At 40.7% G+C, this 18684-nt stretch overlaps 1 protein-coding gene across 1 annotated transcript in view; it reads right to left on the reverse strand.

Moving 5' to 3' along the window:
- Positions 1-13349: 13349 nt before the first annotated feature.
- The window catches only part of COL23A1 (collagen type XXIII alpha 1 chain), a 315082-nt gene continuing 309747 nt past the window's right edge, over positions 13350-18684 (reverse strand). The window contains exons 26-29 of the mRNA XM_065410054.1: positions 17853-17879; positions 17275-17328; positions 15485-15571; positions 13350-13433 (exon numbers count right to left, since the gene is read on the reverse strand). Of these exons, the coding sequence (XP_065266126.1) occupies positions 13350-13433; positions 15485-15571; positions 17275-17328; positions 17853-17879 (252 nt within the window). The remainder of the gene's footprint in view (positions 13434-15484; positions 15572-17274; positions 17329-17852; positions 17880-18684) is intronic.

Below are 18684 nucleotides of genomic sequence, written 5' to 3' on the forward strand. Positions count from 1 at the left end.
ATTCTCATTAATTCAGATTGGTCACATTAACTTATTTGCACAGATTTGTTTACACTGTGGAAGAACTATTGAAAGCCTGAGGGGAATTCTCCCACCCATTGCATAAAAAGTTTGCCCTGTTTTAAGCGTAAATGTTACAAAACAATGCCTGCAACCACTAATGTTCTGGAGTAAGCAGTCTGCAGAGATTGCAGGCCTGAGCCCTTTGTGAACTGTTTGAAACAGCTTGATAGATTTTGTTACTGATTAGAAAATACGGTCATCAATAAATTGCATCTTTAGTTGCAGCTGTGAACAGATTTACTTGATAAATACAAGAGGAATTTAATTTCTGTGTAAATGTGAATGATTTGGAAATGATCTATCATGGACTCAAAACTATGTTGATTTTAAAATCAAATTCATTTGTTTTATATTAGTGACTTGTTGAATAACTAAACATACATTAAAGGGGAAATTAATAAGGTTGTTAATTTGTATTTGAATTCTTGCCTCATTAAAAACATTTAGTAGTTATTTAAAACAACAAACATTTAGAATTTGGAAAGTTTATTCTTAGTTACAGATGCTGCAGTTTAATATACATATTCACACCATCATAAAAACAACTTATAAAGGGAGGCAGTTTTTTTTTTTAAGTCCAAATATTAACTTATTACAGATTAAAACACAATGAAGCAATGGTTTTGAGGGTTTCAGAATAATGCACTGTTCATTGCAGTTATAAAATAGAAATAAAATGATGCAGTACTAGTTAATACCATTTTAACATAATAAACAATGGATAAGAAACACTATTAATGCCTTTTTAAAAAAAACAAACGAACAGTTGTTCCCCAAAATTATGACTAAATATAACACTTCTCTTGGCATGTACTTTATAACAGTGTATAAAAGGGTTTAAAAATAAAACTTGCTAAATAGCTCTTTTGTATAAAGGTACCTATTTTTGTTTTAGAAAAGCAATACATTTTACTGAAACTTAGGAAAGCTTTGTATAAGATACTATGTAAATACATTCAAACAGAACTGTTATTCACAAGAGGCCCAATATGCAAACACTTACTCATGTGGGTAGATGAACAGATGCAGCTGAAGTGAATGTGATTACCCACATGAATAAGGAATGCAAGCATAGCAGTTTATAGGATCAGGCCCTACTGACATAATGAAACCAGGTGAGCTAATACATTTATTTATATTCTTCTAAATACTGTATAAATAGGTCAGATTTTCATTTAGTACAAAATACTAACAGTTGTAGCTTCTTGAACTGCAGATAATTGCACTTAGATTATAAAATGAGTGCAGTTTAAAAAGACTTGTATATCCACCCAAAATAATACTGTATGGGGCAACAGATAGCAGGTGGTTTTGTTTGCATTTTGATTATTTGGATTGTAAACTGATTGTAGCCTTAACTTCCTGCTCAGTGGCATTTCCAGCTGTATGTTTTATCATACTGAATATATCTTTTTTTCCTGTGAAATGCAGAAAGTAAAACATCAAAGGTAAATGGAGAAAAAACAAACAGTGCAAGATAAAAATTATTGTATTCTGAGAATTTCTACAATATTGCACTCCACCACATTGAAGTTACCAACCAGAATGCACCCAGTAAGAGACTGATCCAGCTTTCATTTTAGCCAATGGGCCTAATGCTGAAACTCAGTGAGTAATTGGGTGCTAAGCACTTTGCAAAATCAGGTTCTAACTATATTTATGTTTAACTAAAGAAAACAAATCTGAAAATACAAACTCAATTTTACACACTCAAATAAAATAAATTGCAAAACCTAGGGTCTGTACATATCACTTTTTGAAGATGTGTACAAATCAGTGTTTATCATCAGAAAAAGCAGCAGGGCAGGTCTTAGTGAGTTACAGATAATGTATTTTAAATATATGCATGAGATTCCTCCATTTTTACTTCACTCTTTTTAATAAGTCTCTGTTGTATAATGGAGCCTCACAAAAATAGTTAGCTGACTGCTCACATTACATGAAACTCAGCAACAATGAGGCAGCCTCTACCAACCAGCCTGTAGTACACCTCTGACCCGATATAACACGGTAAAGCAGCGCTCCGGGGGCGCGGGGCTGCACGCTCCGGCAGATGAAAGCAAGTTCGATATAATGCGGTTTCACCTATAACGCGGTAAGATTTTTTGGCTCCTGAGGACAGCGTTATATCAGGATAGAGGTGTATACAGGAATTCATTGGTTTTACAGCAGATGAAAGGAGAACTGTAAACTGCCGATATACTGTTCCCTACAGTCAGTGGTTTTGATAACTGCCAGTTCTAACATAAGAATGGCCTTACTGGGTCAGACCAAAGGTCCATCCAGCCCAGTATGCTGTCTGCCAGGTGCCCCAGAGGGAGTGAACCTAACAGGTAATCAAATGACCTCTCTCCTGCCAGCCATCTCCACCCTCTGACAAACAGGCTATGGACACCATTCCTTACCCATCCTGGCTAATAGCCATTAATAGACTTAACCTCCATGAATTTATCTAGTTCTCTTTTAAACCATGTTATATAGTCCTAGCCTTCGCATTTCTAATGCATTGAAAGCTGATGCCTCAATATCTTTTTCTGGCTTCCCCCTAAATTCTCTAGAATACTATATAGTCTCTGCAGTATATTCTCATGTGCCTTGTCCAGTTCAGTTTTAAATTATTGAAATGACAGGTTTTCACCACTTACTGTGGGCTCATATTCCACAAAATAATACTAGAACATTTTTGCTCATGATGATTAAATGGAATACAAATACATGCAAGAATCACACAATTAAAACTATGTATTAAATCATGAATCAACTATAAGCAAGAGAGACTGAGTGCAAATTAAGAAGAGTAATTGTACTCAGTGGTTTACTTTGATGTTCAGTAGACTACCAAAGGAAGTAGATGAAACTACTAGTCACCAAAGTATTTAAAACTGGATTAGATTCATATATGGGATTTACAACAATCTTGGGTACAGCTGCCAAAGACTGGTTGATCCCCTAACAAAATGGAGTGGGGATGGACTAAAGTGATCAGTTGTTCTTCCTTCCTAATTTTCTGCGTTTCTAGAATAGTTATTCTTGGCAGTGAAACAGTTCATCTCTGCATAAAGGTTGTCTTGTAGGGCTGCCAAGGTCAGTAACACCCAAGGTAATATGCCACATCTGTGCCAGTTGTGCAAATTAAAGTGACTTGGGCAGCTTGAAATCAGTGAAAATATTTCATTAAATACTTCAAAAAAATTCTTGCTAACAGATAGGAAGCCCAGTTCTATGTATTAAGTGCACCAGCAAATTTTTACCTATAAATCTGTTTTTATCATTGTCCGGTAAAAAATGCTTATGAAGTAAAAACAATCACATGCATAAAATGAGGGAAAGCAATACTGAGGATACAGTGCATCCTAATTGAAACAAGGACCATTAAAAAAAAAGATGGCCAAATTCTACTCTTAGCTACACTGGTGTAAACTCTGTTGAGCAGAATTGGGCCAAGAATATATAGTACTTGTCTAAGGATAATTTTTTTAAGAGCAGCTTTTATTGTTTACATTTTAGTCAGATTTTTAATTCTCTTTATTTGTACATTTGGCTCATTGTTCAGATAAATCTGTTGACAATATGGAAAATATTTAAGAGTGTTCTCTCCTCTCAAAGAAGTTTGGCTGGTAATCTCAGGCAATTTTTTTTGGTCTATCTAAGAAGCACAGTGAATTAATTACTAGGACAACAATTAAATAAGAACAAATGAGAAGCTTATGGTGTTTCCCATTATGGTGACATGTCAGAAAATGTACAAACTAAAAAAAAATTGAAAATATGAAACTGTATTTAAATAAATATTCTGTTGTTTTACAGAGATATTTCAACCATAAAAATACATAAGAGAGAGAGTTATCCATACGTTCCCCCCAAATTAACATCAGAAAAATCAGATTCCCCTTTCCCTGACATAAAGCTACTTATTTCTCTTGAAAACATATCCTCTAGGGGGCAGCATTAAACAACCATTCAGTTGCCTTGCAATCTACCAACACATGGGTACTACTTTATACCTCTAGTTTTGTTTATTGAATTTTCATGCCAAAAGGATGCATAATTATACATTATGAAAGGTTATTTATGGCAGAGGCTGGCTGTTTGTCATGGCAATAAATCTGGAAGTGTCATAGCGTAACAATACTTTAAGTTGTTTGCCATAGGAAGTGATGAGAATATTTAAATAAATACTATTTATTTTATTGTGAATTGCATAACACAATTTAGTAGTGTTTAGCTAATAGTTGAAAACTCAAACTCCACTACATGGTATGTAGAGAACACCAAAGTCCTGATCCTGCAGTTGGATCCTTGTGGGTGGAAGAGTCTGCCTGCACAGGTCTGACTGCAGGATTGGGGCCAAAATTTGTAAAAAATCATGAAGGATCCTTGCTCCATTGTGGACTGATGCCAGTTTTACACTATCTAGGAATTTGATCCTGTGACTAAATAAAACAAAAACACAAACAAGAAAACAAACGAACAAAAAAAAGCAACCCTAAGAACAGGGTTTCTGTCATGGAAGTCTTGGCCATAACAAACATACAACCTTTTTATAGTAGATAACCATGGTAGTATATCTGACAGGCATAAAAAATATGGAATATGCTTAATAGATATTTTTGACATGGGTAGATTCCATCCTTTTCAGTTTTAGCATTAACAAGAATGACCAGTTCAAAAAGCACATATCAATGATTTGTTTAGTTAAAGACCATCAGACACCAAACTATAAAACTGAAAAGCTGACTAAAACATTTTATCCTTTGGTTTTCTAGAAAACACATAAGAAATATTTCAGCTTTAGCATTAGGAGAAAACATTCATAGATAGAGATTTTAAATATACAGGAGAAATAAGTTCATCATCATTATATATACAGAAAATGTCAGCAATCTGTGAAAGAAAAAGTATGTGGCAACATCTTGATTTCTTAATCTAACTACCAAAAATAACTATCAAGGCTTGGAAAGAAATATGTTCAGTTTGGAGTCAGTTTGGGTTTTCTCCCAATCTCTTTCCTAACTAGGAGAAACATTCCTTGATTAACCTCCAAGTACGTAATTGCATCAACTGCAAACTACAGTTCCCCCCACAAGGGCAGGCTTAAATCATCAGGTTGTTTAAAATGCTGGCAGTGAGTCTACCTCAGGCTCCCAATGTCTATATGCTTGTGGCACTGAACTAAAACTTGCAATGATGTGAAATATTTGGAAAGTAGTCAAGGCCAGAGGATATCTTCCCATCGGGAATTATAGGAAGATCTCCCACTACTACTATAGGATTGGTGCAATCACACTGTTGCTTGCATCGATTGTGCTACATGAATGCTAGACCAACAATGGAAGATTTCCCTAAAATTCTGCATAGACTAGGCCAGACAGGGCAACTGTACTGGAACTGTTACCAGGAATCGGGCATTTAACGTGACTGAAATGACAGGGTGCAGCATGCGGCCAGGACTGCCCTGAACAACAGTGAATGAAATAAACCACTCTAGCTTTAGGGCTTGTTTACATTAGCTTGGCAAAATGCACTGGAGGAGTAGTGATTTGTAAAGCACTCCAGTATGCTGAACTCTAAATGCCCCATGTAGATCCTGTTGGCGTGCTCTAAAAGATATCTAAAAGTTCGTGTTAACATAGTCAAACAGGACTATGTTAACGTGAACTAGGGAACTGAGTGCGTACTGCCCTTTGTGCCTTTCAGAATCGCCCCTTGAAGTGATAGCTAACCTCATGAATTAGAAATAATTTAAATGAATTTTTATTGCTGGTTAAATTATATAATTCCTGTTTCTTGACCTATTAGTTTATCTGATTTTTAATCAATATAATTATAGAGAAAAGTAAAAAATACAATATACACCTTTATAGTCTTTAAACAAAAAAGACAAGTAATACAAAATCAGAGTGGCTGATAAATATAAGAAATAAAGTTAACTGCATATTCCTGTGAATCTTTTATGTAGTCCACATCTTCTATCATGATGAGCTGTATGTCCATTTCAAACATTAATCAGTGTACAGGAAATTGTCTCTGTTGTCTAGGAGGCTTTCCTAAATAAATCCAGTAGAAATAATGCACTAAGGCATGGATGATAATTCATCGGCATCATTCTGAAACTTTCTACTATCTGTCTGGAGACATTAATGGAGAGCAGCATACACTACTGAGCACATTACCCTTGTTCATATTACTAGAGCTGGAATTAACTCGGCACTAGGTTAACTTGTACAAGCAAAGCTCAATAATTCTTGCCTTTATCCCAGTATCCTCACTTCATCACAAGCCTGCATGTGCCCCGCAGACTCAATGGAATAATGATCTAAACACAAGGCTTGGATCAACACAATAAGCACCACTGGCACAAAATATTGATGTTTCCTCTCTATTATTCTTTAGTTACATTATGCTACTAAAGAAGTGCATTGGGAAGAGCACAGAGGTCAAAGGATTGCAATGCAACTTTTTCCTTTTAGAGCCAACTCTCCTCAGCCAGTTCTAGAGCTCCTTCCAAGATGGGAACGCCATCCCTTCCCCCGTGGGTGGCCCGCTGCTACTCCGCTCTATATGGCTAGGCATGCAGTTGCAGCTCCTATCCAAGACCAGTGTACTTGATGGCTATGCAATCACTCTAGGTTTCTCCAATCTGCCTGGCTACCTTACTGCTCCTGGTCCCTCACCTACTAGTACATCACCTACAAAATCAGCATGTCCTAAAAGCCTGGGTCTTGAGCTTTTGGTTAATTAGGCTTTAGCTGATATAGGAAATAGGCTCTGATGACCTGTTTACCGGTACATCCAAGTTTTGTCTGTCCACTTTTCAATGTCATTGGCGTCTACTGTTAAGCCCTCTCCCCATCCCATAAAGAGAAGCCATTAGGCTTTCTGGATGTTCATTTCTTCAAGAATGGAATGGAACTGGTCAAGGTAACTTGCAGAATGAGATTACTGTGTCACTGTAATCTCAGTTCACCCAGTATTTTTGAGTGGGTAAGTGGTATAGACTGAGCCTGTGTCAGGGCCGGCTCTGGCTTTTTTGCCGCCCCAGGCAAAAAAGCCTCCGCCGCCCCGGGGGGGGGGGGGGGCAGGGGCGGAGCCCGGGGGGGGCGGCGAGCCCCGGCGGGGGCTCCGCTCTCCCGCCGGGGGGAGCGCGGCCGGAGCCCCGGGGCGAGGGTGGCGAGCCCCGGCGGGGGCTCCGCTCTCCCCCCGGCGGCCGGGGGGAGGGCGCCGGAGGGGAGGGCGGCCGGAGCCCTGGGAGGAGGGCGGCGAGCCCCGGCGGGGGCTCGGCTCCCCCCCCCCGGCGGCCAGAGCGGCGAGCCCCGGCGGGGGCAGGGCGGTGAGCCCCGGCGGGGGCTCGGCTCTCCCCCCGGCGGCCAGAGCGCCGGGGCCAGGGCGGCGAGAGGGCGGCGAGCCCCGACTGGGGCTCGGCTCTCCCCCCGGCGGCCAGAGCGCAGGGCGGCGAGCCCCGGCAGCCGGGGGGAGGGCGCGGGGGGGAGGGCGGCCAGAGCGCCGGGGGGAGGGCGGCGAGCCCGGCTGTGGCCCCGCTCTCCCCGGCGGCCCGAGCACCGCGCCGCCCCCCTCCAGGTGCCGCCCCAAGCACCAGCTTGGTTGCCTGGTGCCTGGAGCCGGCCCTGGCCTGTGTTCAAACTCATTTACAGCAAAGAAAAAGAGAGACAGGGAGAAGGAGGTGGAGGAAAAGTCTGAGTATGCAGATCAAATTGTATAATGTTCACAAAACAAGCCCCACCAACCAAGGGAATTGAATACCATATTTCATACTGTGACCTCTACCGAGTTTTGGGAGCCCCCCCAGTGTAAGTGCTCTCTTGCTTTAGAAAAGACTTTAGCAGAGTTCTCACTATGCGCCGAGCCTAAGATAGCAATTTTCTTTTAAAGTGTGTTTGGCAGATGACGTTTCCCAGGTTCTCTGGATTCTGCAGTAACAAAGACGGAATCCCCAGCAAGACTCTTGCAACTCTTCAGCCACACACTCCAGAAGGTGAAAAGTACGTTTCTTCCCGAGATACAAGTTTTGTCATTAGTAGTTGAAGCATGCACAGATGGCCGAGTTCATCATATTGAGCCAAAACTTTACTATTTCCATCAGGGTGGGAGCATGTAGCAGCGAATGGGGTTGGCTTTGTTTTCTCTGCCATCTGAAAGTCCTTTCACTCGGCCAGATGACAAATTAGTTTCTTTCATTTCTAGGGCTGCATTCTTCTTTTCTTTTTTGCTTTCAGCCATGTTTTTTCACCCTTTTAGTGAGTGTGCAACAGAAATGCAGAGTTGAAAGCCAAATTTAGAAGAGGGATCTTTCTCCTCCATGCTCTAAGGCACACTAGGCAACAAATTGTCTCAGTACTGTTAGTCCACACAGTAGCATTAGCAGCAAATACGATTATTCCCATCCACTGCAGCTTGTTTGTATATAAACTCCCAATAGTTCCATGCATGTCCTATGGGCTTGGGAAACTTTATAACATTTTAAAAGTCCATAAATGACAGCATCCAGTATAAAAAAGTTTAATATATTACTGTTGATATTTTTTTACAAAAATTAAAAGATCAAAATATGTCACATTATTTACATACTTTATGCTTCATGGTTAGAGATCACTGAAAAAAAACACACAGACAATGTTTTAATCACAAAGACAGGAATGTTTCTTTACACTCATTCACTGCAAAGTAGTTAATTATTGTTAATGCTGTAAGAATTGACCCCTTTTGACTTTTTAATATTAAACAACTAAATGAATCAACATAGAATTAAATATGTTCCTTTAAGGCCCCGCCCACATTCTGAGTTTGTAACCAGCTAGTGATGTGGTCGACTCTGAACTTGATTTATATCCCCATATCACATGGTTAAAATCTGATTAGTAACTGTGTCAGCTACCAATGTCCCAGCATTGCCAGAGTGTTAGTCTGGCATATGCTTCTCTGCCTGTAACTAGTTTACAGTACTGTCCTTTAGTGGTACGGAGAAAATGCCATAACCATATGCAGGCAATTGGTTTGGGCAGTCCTCCTTCCTAGCTGTCTGTGCACTAGGTATCCCACAATGCACTGTCCTGTGTGCTGCTGCTCTTGTGTGTGCATGTCATTTAGGTGCTTTATCCCCACTACTGAGGCACTATGGAATAGCTGCCCAGATTTTCCTAGAATGCACTGATACAAACACTTTCAGGCAGTGTGGTAGGTGTGGACACACTATTGTGATGGCAGAAATATTTCTGTATCGGGGTGCTGGAAGTAGGGGTGTTGGGGGTGCAGCAGCACCCCATGGCTTGAAGTTGTAATAATCAAATACATGATTTCTGTTTTCAGCACCACCACGATAAAAATTGTTCCAGCACCCCTATCCTGTATGGAACCGAATGATTTGTAACTTGGTTAAAGAGACCAAAACTCTATCTGGTTTCAAAATCATGGCTAAAAGCTAGAGTATGGGCAGGGCTTAACAGAGAACTGTAAAGCTAGAATGGACATTAAGTTAAACCCAGATTTCTGAGCCAACCACCGTCACTAATCAGGTAGCAGGGGACATTCAGCACAGGAACAAGCTTCCACCTTTCCCGATTCATTAAAGCTATCCCTGACAGTAATTTCACAAGCACTATGGCATCCTTGAAAACCATGGTATCTGGGCTGTCATAAAATGATACATTCTCAAAAATTGCTACATTCTCAAATACTTTGTGGTTCGTTGATGGCATCAAGAAGATTTTACATTGGGAAAAAATAATTTTAATACATTTATTTGAAACTTATTGCTGAGGAAGCATTTGGCACAATCCCCATTCTGAACTGCCTGGCTAGAGTGGGGGATATTTATCTCAAAAATCTGGGCTTAACTTACTTTTAATTTGAGCACAACAATTTCAACATTTAATTTTTTTTTCATATGATTATATTTCCTAAATGGACTATATATACATGTTATACACATACCCCTACACTCTCTGGGCAAGATTAGCTGTTTGGCAGGTGCAAATATTTGTCAGTGTAATGTAGGCCACTTGGATGCATAAACATCTAAGTGTGCCTACAAACCAGATACAAAGAGCTCTAAGTGACCCAGGGCTCAAACCTGCAAATTTTTGTACACTGAGTAGCTTTCTTTACATGAATGATCCCACTCCCCTAAATGTGAGCTACCCATATTAATCAAGTTACTAAACTAACTAACTATGCACATGACTGGGTCCCTAAACTGGAAGTGCAAAAATGGAGCCCTGGTAAAGCCAGGCCTGAAAAAAACTGGCTCTTTATGGACAAGGTTTATGAGTAAGGTATTCAGCAATTGTCAGCTGTGGAGTATCTTGCACTTCCTCTGTAGCATCTGGTTCTACTATTGTAAGAGACAGGGATACATAAGTTCTGCTCTGATCTAGTAAGGCAATTTCTACGTAAGGTACCTTCTCCATTGCACCGTTTAAGTGAAGCTCAGAAATACAAACAAAAACTCAAAATGCAACCAAATTCAAACCACTGACAAAACAGGGAGGTTCACTGTACCTTGTGCCAACATCCCGGTACTGGCAGTCCATCTGGTCCCTGAAAAAATTAATTCACACGTGTCATTTCTGTTGGAAGTTACCTAAGTGTCATGTTGAAAAAAACTCAGGTCATTCATCATGATGGTGTAAGATTCAGCAGAACAACCGACAAAGACTGACTCTAATTACCATGCAAAACCATATATTTGTATATAAACAAAAATACATATGCAAGAGAAACAATTAGTGTATCAGGAGTAATAAAAAAAACTTGGAATCATAGTGAATTCATTTCACAACCTGATTTAAAAGGCTGTGGGGTTTATGCTGTCAGAAGCATGTATGAAGGGAATTCTGCAGGAACACACATCTTTTGGTGGTTTTCTTGTTTTAGTTTTTTTTTAAACGACATCTCAGTTTCTTTTAGTCTGACCCTGCAACACTTAATCCCTTTGAGAAGTCCAGAGTCGTTCCACTGATTTCAATAAGAGGTCACTTAGATTGTAAATGCTCTGGGGCAGGGCCCATCCTTTTGTTCTGTTTTTGTACACCACCCAACACAATGGAGTCCTGGTCCATGACCAGGGCTTCTAGGCATTACAGTAATACAAATAATAATGACTCATGGAGTAACAGACTACTCAGTGGGAGCACGGGTGTAAAGATTGGGCCTTTTATGCTTAGTTACTGACACACAGACGTATCAGAGTCCTGTGAAGATCAGAAAGCTGGTAAAGTTTGGCTATAGTGAGGGGGAAAAAATTAACCGTGTGCATGTGACACATGAATTAATTAACCTATCCTTAGAAGGGAAAGGGGCTAGACGTGAATATGAACCAACTCTCCAGTTCAAAGCCACATTGGAAGAAATAGCACATTAAGACACCTATATATACTCAGTTTTTGGTGCTGGATTTTTAAAGAGCATGAGGCCCATCTGTGTGCATTTCTGCACATGTAATTACTGTGTGTGCGTGTGAAAATTGGGTGTTCACACATAAGTCGGTAGAAAGGTAACTAATTAGGTATTGTGTGTGAAAATACCAGGTCTGTGTGCAAATATAAGTGAAAAATGCACATGGACCTTGGGCCGATCCTTTTAAAAACCAGGCCCCTACTATCCATCATTTCACAGCCTATTACTTATATTTTGCATTAACTTTCATAAGTTAAGATAACCTAACCTACATGAAGCCCAGTGTGACAGATGTGGCAGGGGAATGACACCCTCCCAACATTACTCATGTCATGATACACAGGTCATGCTATAGTAACACATGTATAGTAACACATTTGAACACTGTATTTGCTAGAGGTAAATTCCTGCCCTCTGCTGCCGGGGGTATAGTAGGATGGGAGGAGCTTGGAGGATTGGAGTAGGAATCCAGCTCTTACATTCAGACATCCATCAGTCAAAGCCAACCCTGAGCCCACTCTGTCTTGTCCTGCACTTTCTGCTGGCAAGATGACTCAGGGTTCAAGTATGACCTATTCTCCTCCTTTGGCTCTTGCTAAGTACAGTAAAGTCACCATCTTGCCCCAGACAGAAACTTTTAATTAAAAATATACAACCCATATATTTACTTTGGCAATAATAATAATCACCTGCATTTATATAGTACCTTTCCCCCCAGAGGATCCCAAAGCACTTTACAGACTTAAAAACTAGTTTGCAAACACTACACAGGGAGCATGCTCAATAGCACACAGCAACATTATGCAGCAGGTCAGGAAGTGCAGGATGACAACTACTCAAACGCAGGATCTTGAAACAATCAGGTATAGGTTAACCCACATACATAGTAGTTAGGAAATGAAAATACTGTATCAGCAAGTGCATATACTGTCTACATACAGAAGAAACCAGATTCCATATACAGTGAATGCCATTAAAATCTTGATATTTACCACACCTCGGTATTTACCTGTACTGAAGTATTCCCTGTAATTTGAATGGGAAATACTTTGGTAGATAAAACTACTCTGGGCTGGTCTACACTAACCCCCCCACTTCGGACTAAGGTACGCAAATTCAGCTACGTTAATAACGTAGCTGAATTCGAAGTACCTTAGTCCGAAGTTACCGCGGTCCAGACGCGGCAGGAAGGCTCCCCCGTCGATGCTGCGTACTCCGCTCGCCGAGCTGGAGTACCAGCGTCGAAGGCGAGCACTTCCGGGATCGATCCGGGGCACTTCCGGGATCGATCCGGGATCGATTTATCGCGTCTTAACCAGACGCGATAAATCGAACTCAGAAAATCGATTGCTTACATCCGGACCCGGATGTAAGTGAAGACGTACCCTCTGAGGAGCAAAGGTCAAGAGTTCACTGGCGTCTCCTGCATATATTTGGTTTCCTTGATCCATGTGGGAACAGAATGACTGTGTATTGCCCTTTGGTTGCTTGGAAGAAGAATATAGACCAACTAAACATGCATTTTTTTTTTTGTTTCTCACAGCAAGCTCCTTCAGTTGGCCATGCAGAGTCACTTTCCACAGCACAGCCAAGCACACACCTTTTCACATAATCTTTGCACTTTAACCTGTTGACTTGACAGCTAATATGTGCGGGCAACTGGATTCTGACACAGCAAATGCTCTTTCAATGCATGGCCTGTCAGTGTACTCCTATGATCACCATTCCATAGAAGTACAAACTGGCTCTGAATCTTATGTGTGTTTCCTTCTCTCTTTAGGGAAATGCACTCATATATCCATCATGAAAGGGCTTTGCAGCTTCAGAAACAATTAGACACACGAGCCATGCAAGAAAGGAAAAGAGAGGAGATACTATACCAAAGGGCAGGGTATGCTCAACCCATGCAGGCCTGGTAAGCCTGGCTCCCCTTTATCGCCTTTAATATTACGATCTCCCTGTTTAAAAATGAACTGCTTGTTGAGATCGATGAAAGACACAGAAAAGTTACTTAAACAGACATAATTTCATCAGCAACAGAAAGAAAATGGATTCAAATGACAGTAAATCTAATTTTGATGACAAGAATAGCAAGTTCATCTAGACACCATCAACTCTGTCATCAGACAAACGTCTTATAACTTTATAACAGCAAATTTAAAACCATGGAAGTAAAATAATTTGACACACAAAGAAAACTGATCCACAGAAGCTAAAATGAGTTACAAATGCTGGTATAGCTTATGCCAGTTTCCTGAACAAAGTAAGATATGCCGACAAAAGCACTTCTTTGCTGGTATATCTGTGTCTACACCAGAGCTTTTGGCAGCACAGCTCTGTTGGTCAGAGGTAGGGAGAAGGAAGAAAAAAAAAATCACATCTCTGACTGACAAGCTATGTTGGCAAAAGTTTTAAGTGTAGACCAGGCCTAACAAAGAATCATCTACCGTATCTTGTTTAAAGCATGTACCTCACAGTAGATCACTATGGCTGGAATAAGTTATAACCACTGATTTAAACAATGTTACTTTAATAAATAAAAAAAGTAACTTTCATCCATAATTCTCAAAGCATTTTACCAAGATGGATAAGCACCAACACACCCATTCTACAGGTATAAAGAAAACAGTAGTTTAGAAAAGGAGGACTACCTTGACCTGGAGAGCTTTGTGTAGCTGAGAGCTTTCTCTTTCACCAACAGAAGTTGGTCTAATAAAAGCTATTAACTCACTCACCTGTCTACCTTGACATAAAACAGAATCTAACTGTGCTATCTAGGCCAGTGGTGGGCAACCTGCGGCCTGTCAGGGTAATCCGCTGGCGAGCCATGAGACTGTTTGTTTACATTGACTGTCCGTAGGCCTGTCCGCCTGCAGCTCCCAGTGGCCGCGCCGCATCCTGCAGCTTCCATTGGCCGGGAAGGGCAAACTGCGGCCACTGGGAGCTGCGGGCAGCCATGCCTGCGGACAGTCAATGTAAACAAATTGTCACGCAGTCTGCCAGCGGATTACCCTGACGGGCCGTGTGCAGCCCACAGGTCACAGGTTGCCCACCACTGATGTAGGCCCTATCAAATGAATGTGAAACTCTGGAAACATACACAGTAAGTTTGATTAATGTTGGTGTCTAAAAACCAGCAATTTTGAGGAAGTGGATGGAAGATTCTCGGATTCTCTCTCACTCTCAACCAGTCCCAATTGCGGTCTGAGGTGAGACAGCCCTTTGGTGCTAGTCACTGTCCCATTCTGAGCAGCTGTCAGAGGGACCACTCAATGGCATGCCTCTTCCCCTGGACTCACTGACAGCTTGGGGAATTCACAATGAAAAGGTGCCCCTGGTGCATGGTAGCACAATGTGCCAAGACTGCCAAACCAGCCCTAAAACATGGCCTTTGGACTAATGCGTGAGCTGTCCTTATTTCGCAGGAAAGGGAGTTTAATTTTAACCTGAGTTAATTTATAAATTGAGAAATTTGCACTGCAATCAACTATAAACTTCTGAAGAAAAAAACAAGCCAAATTCAACCCCAGTGCAACCTCACTTAAGTAATGTTTGGTGACTTGAGGAATGAATTTGGCTCAATATCTAATCTTCTTCTCATAGTCCTCCAAATCCCCAAGATCTGAACAGAAATGTGCTGGGCTAAAAACACTCACCACTCTTTTGAAAGGGTGAACTACCTACTGCACCTCTATCTTTGATTTTTAAATATAATGAGAAGGTCCTTAACACAAGGTCCTTATCTTTATTACTGCAGCCAGTTCTTATCTGGCAAGTAAAGGAGCATTACATTGAGCTGATATGTCTTGAGCACTGATGCCTTAGCAGCGCAGATTAAAAGAAACACTGAAAAAAAAAAGTCAGAAAACAATAGCAATCTGCTCTGGTCTAGTGCAAAAGAACTGAGCTGTCAAACAGAGCCCTCCAACTGACAGCAGAGTGTCATGGGTACTCTTGGTGCCACGGGATGTAAGGTAAAGCTTTCCCCTTGTGCAAAATAATCACATACCACTGGACAAGGCTGATCCAACCCAGGCGGTCCTGGTTCTCCTTTTTGCCCCTTGGCTCCTTTTCTGCCAGGTATTCCTCTTTCTCCCTGTTGACGCCATAAAAAGATTAAACCACACTTGACACAGAAGGATGACAGTTCAATTTTAATGTGAGCAAGACTTCCAGTGTTACCATTTTCACGGAATGATTCACAATGGTGTCGATACACTGCGGTAGTTACAATGAGGCAAACCCATAATTAGAACCCGTCGGAAATTTTCCCATGGGATGGGTTTCTGTTGGAAAATGCCGATTCATCAAAATCTAAATGCTGGAATGTTGATTCTGATGAATTTCCATTGAAAATGAGGCAAATTTCTGGTTTTCTGCCAGTTCACCTGCCTTCCCGGCAGCCTGCCTGGCAGATTGTCATGGAGCCAGGGCTCCCAGAACTTCCAGGCTCCCCAGCTCCCATGCTGGTTGGTTCCCTGGGCTGCCCAAGTCCCAGGCAGCCCAGGGAGCCATCTGGCTTGGGAGCACTGGTTCCTAAGTTCCAAGGCTCCTGGTTCAGCTGGGGCTCCCCAGGGCTTCCATGCTCCTATCTCCCATCAGCCCACCTACACTGGCTCCAGAGCTCCACGGCTCCTGGCTCAGCTGGGGCTCCCAGTTCCCTGCCAGACAGAATTTAGTTTTGAAATTATTGAAACAAAGCATTTTGATTTTTCAAAACAGTTCTTTCCGCCTGGATTTCTGTGTCATGGAAAATTCAAAATTTGGGGGTTTTGCTCCAAATCAGAACAAAACCAAAATTTTAAAAACTTGAAATCCTCCATGAAATGGAATTACCATTCTTCACCCAGCTCTACCTCAATGTAGGTACACTGCTTTGACATAAAGAGGGACTCACACCAGTGAGATGCTGGAGTAAACCACACCAGTGTAGGCCTTGCTTAACATTGATGCAGTGCACATTTCTCTATTGTGGACACGGGCCCTGTAGTACTAACAGGTTAGAAATGTTTAGTCAATTCCCATTCACCTTAGTCAGTGAAACCTGCAAGATAATATTTATACTTTTAACAACTGTCCTTACCTGGGTTACAAGTACACCTCTACCTCGATATAACGCTGTCCTCGGGAGCCAAAAAATCTTACCGCGTTATAGGTGAAACCGCGTTATATTGAACTTGCTTTGCTCCTCCGGAGTGCGCAGCCCCGCGCCCCCGGAGCATTGCTTTACCGCGTTATATCCAAATTCGTGTTATATCGGGGTAGAGGTGCACCTTGGATCTGTACATTAGAAAGAGTTTTAAAGCATCTATGGACAGAACCTGAGACACTGACTCAATTTTCACTGGGTCTTTGCTTGTGCAAGATACCACTGAAGTCAGAACTTTAGGATCTGATCCCTAATTGACGTTTTTCACCACTGATGAGGTTTCATTTTTTTTTTTTTTTTAAAACACTTCTGGCAGTTTGGTCAGTAAAATAAAAATTGATTAGACTACGTCCTCTTCATTCTTTGGTTCTCATGCTCTAGGGCACAGGGCTGCAATGTTTGTGTTGCAGCGACTGCAGGAGAAATTATTATTGAGGTGAAAACATTTCTATTAAATATTTTATATACAATGTACAGGATTTTTGTGTGTATGTACATATAGATGCACACAAAAAATTTCATGGATAATCTTTGGGCAAACTTCTTCTCCTATTTACATTGTTTTAACCTTGTTGGCTTAAAAGGGTTGCCATGACTGTGTGGACAGAATCTGGCCCTTTGTGACCAGGAAAGATATAAAATATACTGACCTTCTCTCCCCTTTCACTTTTATCTCCTTTTTCACCTCGTAGACCTGGGAAACCCTATCAAGAGAATTTTAAATATGAGAAAGGTATTTGTAAGTTTAGTTCCAAACAACTCCATCAAATGCATGCTAGCTCACAAGGTCAATTAGAAAGAAACCACATATTTTGCACACATCAGTGGCTGATTTCTTTGGGGGAAAGCTAATGGTTTAATATACCTTCATGGTATCATATCCCCTGGACAAGGATTTTGATTTTGTTAGTCTGATATATTCTTAATGAAATTGAAATTCCTCATCCATCCACTAGGTAGCATTCAATCAAACTGTGGCACAGTTACATCTGTGGGGCATGAAGTGGAGTGGTCTAATGGCTGTACTGCAATAAGTGTGTTACAGTAAGTCCACTTCTCATCCACCAGATCACTCCTCTGGGCACAGCAGACTTAATTGAAAATGAGAGATAAAGTGTTTGCTATATTTCCTATATGGAAAATAAGTATTTGTAAAATTAAAACACCACCCATTTTAAAGTTTGATGTTCGCAGATGCCACAATTAAAATAACGTAACAAATACTTACATCTAATCCTGGTTCCCCTGGCTTGCCCTGGGGTTATAAAAAAATAAAGAAGAAGAAAAGATGTCATGTTAAGTGTTTCTTATGTTATATGTAAACTTAGAACTATTTGGCAAAATAACTAAGTGAACTCTGTGTCTTGTAGTTTTGTTGGGACTCAATATAAATGTACATAACTAATGTTTAAGCAAACAACGGCTGGAGAGAGTTAAAGGGAAAGTATTTTTTGCAGCTCTCATATGCAAATGATTTGGTATTGTTGTTGACAATAATTCTCCTTAAGGCAGGTGCATGTTACCTGGAAACATGGGGAATGTGGACAAGCTAAACTGTATCATTTAGAATCTTCTGTGTTTGACAAAAGTAGGTCAGAATTGTCCCTGGTGTAACTCTATTGACTTCCAATTGATAGGAAGTGATAGAGAGAGAGAATAACAGCTGGCTAGATTCAGATAATAAGGGACGGGATCACAGAATGCAGTAGTACATGCATATTAGATTTCTGGAAAGCAAATTTTGGGGAATTAAGAAATCTAGCGAGAAAGGTGTAATGGGAGAAAGCATTAATATCTATTCACATGGAAGGTGACTGGAGAATCTTAAAGACACTGTAATTACAGCACAGCTGACTACAGACTACTTTGAAAAAGAAGAAATCCAGTAAACTAATCTCTTTGGATTTATACCAGGGATGAATTTGGTTCAGTAAGTCTATGATTGTCTTTATCTTTTTAAATATATTAATGCCCTGGAGAACATGGCAATCTCAGAAGACTCAGATGCTATCATTTGTGTCATACACATCTACTAGGAGAATAAAAAATGTGTGTGCAAA

The sequence above is a fragment of the Emys orbicularis genome, chromosome 8, assembly GCF_028017835.1.
Source record: "Emys orbicularis isolate rEmyOrb1 chromosome 8, rEmyOrb1.hap1, whole genome shotgun sequence".
NCBI lineage: Eukaryota > Metazoa > Chordata > Testudines > Emydidae > Emys > Emys orbicularis.